Source organism: Micropterus dolomieu, linkage group LG21, assembly GCF_021292245.1.
Source record: "Micropterus dolomieu isolate WLL.071019.BEF.003 ecotype Adirondacks linkage group LG21, ASM2129224v1, whole genome shotgun sequence".
NCBI lineage: Eukaryota > Metazoa > Chordata > Actinopteri > Centrarchiformes > Centrarchidae > Micropterus > Micropterus dolomieu.
The window spans coordinates 20,654,284-20,658,607 of NC_060170.1; the positions used below are offsets into that span (position 1 = coordinate 20,654,284).

Below are 4,324 nucleotides of genomic sequence, written 5' to 3' on the forward strand. Positions count from 1 at the left end.
GATGTCGAAGTATGTGTCATGTGCGTCAGTTAATCCACAAAAGCAGGAATGGAAAACAGAGTGCAACCATCTCACACACACATACACACCCTAAAAGGAAAGGAAAATAATATGAGAGTAACAAAGTATCAAAGTACAACTTTCACTGTTCAAACAAGTGTAACTGCCCTCTAGTGTTCATAGTGGAGTAGATGTAAGTAGTGCAGAGAAAAAAAAAAATACTTTAAAAAGTCTGATTTCAATCACTAATAATAACTCATTTTGATGAGTAAAGGATTTTCTTTCAAATTCTGGGTTGGATTATATGAATAAAAATAGTAACACGTGTATAATAAATGACCAGGCCAGTTTGCTTTTGACTTTATTGATGATCACTACACCAACTCTGTGTACAACATTAATATGTGTTTGCAGCTTCTCAAATGTAGTAATCTTGACTGTAGGAAGTTGTGATAGAGATTTTCCCCAATTTTCTTACAATTTATAGGCTAAAATTACAATTATTTTAATCATAAATGAAAAACACCTGCAGATTAATTGATAATGAAAATAATACACAAAAAAAGTCAATAACAGAACAGCATTCAACTGTTTTGCTGATAACATCAGATCCACAAGTCAGCTAGATGAGTGAAAGAGTTGCTGTTAAGTGAAATTCAAAGGGATACAAAGTGCAGCCACTCCTTGGAATGGTGTATTTACTGGAGATAGGTTGAATATAAGCTTAAGTATTACTCGTCAGTGCAGTGAATGGTATTTAGGTTCAAAGGGTTTGTAGGAACAGCCTCACCAATGTAAATAAAAAGTAAATCATCATAATCATCATAGGTTGTGTTGTAAGTTCCAAAAGGGTTAAAATCTTTTTTTCCCTCAGTTTTGGACTAAATTTTTTTCAGTCCTGATTGAATCTTTCTCCTCAGAGAGTGTGTTGAGAAGATTAACTCTGCAAATCAGAATTTCTGTGCCTGTGTGAGCACTTTTGGCTGTGCACAAAGTCAACCTCACCATTTTCCAAACCTCAGCCGCATCTACCTTTAGAGACAGAAACTTTATAATGATCTGGTGTTTCTGATCTTTACAGCACAAGAGCAGCAAGGGAGGGCAGGAACAGCACACAACAGATCCTCCGTGTACTTCCGGGACATCTGACTGACATCTATCTCTACATGTTTCAGGCTTTCATTATTGTCCAGGTGGCAAGATGAAAAGAGGCCTGAGCTTCATAGCGTTGCACAGAGATTAATAATACATGACCTGCCTCTGAATATGTTTGCAATTGCTACAAGTATATGAGGTGGATTGGAGTACCTGCACGGACCTGTACCAGTGCATGTCACTGCAGACTGAAGTTAGTATGGGGAGTTAAGGAACTTTGAAAGTGCAGCAATATAAATATGGCTAGCATGTCTCTGATGTTCATTTTCAGTGTAAAGCACACATTATCATTAACAATGATAAGTTTATTATTATTATTATGTTTGAGTGTCTGTGCATTCACTTACGTATGTATATGTGCACAGATCAACATCTGTGTGCGTGTGTGTCAGAGACTGAGCAGTTGTACAGCAGTGGTGAAATCTCCTCCTGTGCTGATGAGGGCCTGAAGATTCGCCTGTCTGTCTCTAAAGCCCATTGAGCTCAGCTGCTCCAGCTCCTCCTGGAACTCGGCCTCATCGCTACGGACCTGACAGGACATGACATGACAGGAGGGTTATTTAAAGTCTTACTTGTTACAATAACACAATCAAAACGAATCAGTAAACAGGTCCTTGTGCCTCTGGGAGTGAAAATGTGCTATGTGTCTCTCCCCTAATTTGTCCTTCTCTCTAAATAAATAAGAAAAAAATAAAGAAACAGAATGAACTTTCAGGAGATCTTGCAGTATAATTTGTTCGATTGAGCAGCATACAGTATACTGTTTTTCTTATATGACTGCTCTGTACCACACAAAAGTATGTGGGAACCACGGGTAGTAGCACTGACTCCTGTTTTACTCACAAACTTTAAAGATTAACTCAACACTAGATTTTGGAAGAAAGGTAAAACATAGCTGCAGTGGCTTCTACAGGTTTAAAGGTATAAATGTCTTGCAACTCTGACCACAACAAACATCACAACTGGATGTGTCCAGATGTGGTGTAACATGGTTCTAAAGATAGATCAATAACAGAAGCAGAAAACAAGGTTATAAGGAAACATTTAGATACCCTATAATTGCTGTTAGCCAGTGCCTGTAGCATCTGTTGTACAAACTGCTGCTGCTGCTGCTCTGTCACCGTGGCAACCCCGGGACCACTTCCTGATTGGCCGTTAAGGACAGGGTCGGATGCTAGCTCAGGGGAGGCATTAACACTGTCTCCAGTGTTTATGAGCCCAGCCCTGCAAGACAGATATGTGGTTTGCATAAACGTTTAATCCAGATTCTACCGAGAAACTAAACCGATCTTGTGAGTAATCTTCAGGTTGAAATCTACAGTGTGTGTTTGTTTTGTGTATTTATACTGACGTTGGTATCAGTGCTGGAGCCTCTGCAGCAAGAGTCTGTAGGGCCTGTTGGATCTGTAGCAGAGCTTCCATGGCTCTGGGGTTCAACATGGCTGACAGCAGCTCTGGACTCTGCATCTACATATTTATTATTCATTAATACTGAAGAAATTAATAAGAAACAATAAGCACTGGAGTTTGAGTGGAGACCTGTGTGGAGTGTACTATGGAAGACTACAAGTAAATGAAGAATGTATCATACACAAGACATTTTGCTTAATGTTGAGCAGATTATGATACTGTAGTTGATCTAGTTTCAAGAAGTGATAGTGTTTAAATGTGAGGAGAGTAAACGAACCTGTTGCAGGAAGAGAGGGATCTGCTGTCTCATCTGCTGCTGCAGCTGAGGATTTCCTGAGAACAAAGGGTGGCTCAGCAGCATCTGAAACAGTGTGAAAATGTGAGCCGTATGGGCTATAAACCCTCTGTAGGATTTGGGTGGAGATTGTGTGGAGAGATTATGCGGATATGTTAACAAGAAGTGGGGTGGTGTTGTAGCCCGGTTCCACACCTCTGAATTGCAGTCCATATAATTCAGACGCTAATACGTTGCAATCTTAAAAATAACTAAATGGTTGGGAAGAATGTGCAATGTCAAGTGAAAGAAATAAGTGATCTGGCTGCCTGTCACGTGTTCCCTGCTATGCATGTTTTGTGCTTGCATCCACCCATAAATTGTGTGTGCGTCACCTGTGCAGCCAGGTCAGGATTCTGGCTGAGGCAATTCAGAAGACTACTGACGTACGGCCCAGACAGCAGGCTCTCCATCAGTCCTGGACTGGATGTGATCTCCTCTAGCAGTGACTGCATTCCTGAGGAAAGTGGGAGGAGTGCACAGATACAAGATGAAGAAAAGCAGGGAGAAATCTATATTTATAGTTATAGTTTAGCCAATTAAAACTGATGACCTCTTTCTTGGTTTGTTTTGGAGAAGATGGCAGTGAGTACCAGCGCCTTTAAAAGAACTAAGAAATACATCAAAGGACAAAAAACTGAAAACACCTGAGTAGCATCCATGTGCATGATTGTGAGTTTGCCAGATTGGTTTGAATACCCAGCTATCCCATCCCTTATGGGCATGAATTTCTTAATTAGTGTAGTTAAACTGTGTGAGTTTGTATTTTCGTGCCTGCAGTGCTCTGAGGGTTTGGATCAGATCCAGACGTGGCGGTCACTTCTCTGAGAGGATCTGTGGAGTGAGCGGAGAGGGTTGGAGTCTGCTCGCTTTCTCTTTCAGTTGGCTTTTGATTGCCAGATGATGCAGTCACTGCCGGGGGCACTCCTATCTGGATCTGACACCACAAACAACAGGTTAAAAACCCAAGATTAGTTTGACACTATCTGAACAGATCAGGAAAACATTATTTCCAAACCTATACCTGTGATAATTTGAGACTTTTTGTGTCTGTCTTCTGAAGGCCATCACAATCACCAGTGATGGTTTCAGGGCTGTCCTGCTCTGGCAGCAAATTGCCAAATACTCTGTCTTTATTACGCATCACTTTCTCTATCATGTCAGGGTCCCTGGCGAGCTCCAACACCTGAAAAGGGAGACAAGTTTAAGAAGATGTTGAACATATGGGTCGGAGAAATTAGCCAAGGAGGGCCTAACTATGTTCAAGTAGCAGTTATCAAACTGCTATAAGTAGTATCTTGGTACAGTGGGGCATTTTTGCATGTACACAGTATAATGCTGGCAGTTCTTTGGCACACTAAACCACTCACAACTTGGAACAAACCTGTACCTCAAACACACACACACACACACACACACACACAC

General features: G+C 41.0%; 1 protein-coding gene across 1 annotated transcript in view; it reads right to left on the reverse strand.

Annotated features, from left to right (window-relative positions):
* Window positions 1-345: 345 nt before the first annotated feature.
* LOC123959872 (ubiquilin-1-like) overlaps window positions 346-4,324 on the reverse strand; it is a 7,837-nt gene continuing 3,858 nt past the window's right edge. Inside the window, exons 11-17 of the mRNA XM_046034187.1 lie at window positions 3,924-4,100; window positions 3,698-3,836; window positions 3,235-3,365; window positions 2,843-2,926; window positions 2,507-2,622; window positions 2,208-2,379; window positions 346-1,684 (exon numbers count right to left, since the gene is read on the reverse strand). Of these exons, the coding sequence (XP_045890143.1) occupies window positions 1,544-1,684; window positions 2,208-2,379; window positions 2,507-2,622; window positions 2,843-2,926; window positions 3,235-3,365; window positions 3,698-3,836; window positions 3,924-4,100 (960 nt within the window). The 3' untranslated portion in view covers window positions 346-1,543. The remainder of the gene's footprint in view (window positions 1,685-2,207; window positions 2,380-2,506; window positions 2,623-2,842; window positions 2,927-3,234; window positions 3,366-3,697; window positions 3,837-3,923; window positions 4,101-4,324) is intronic.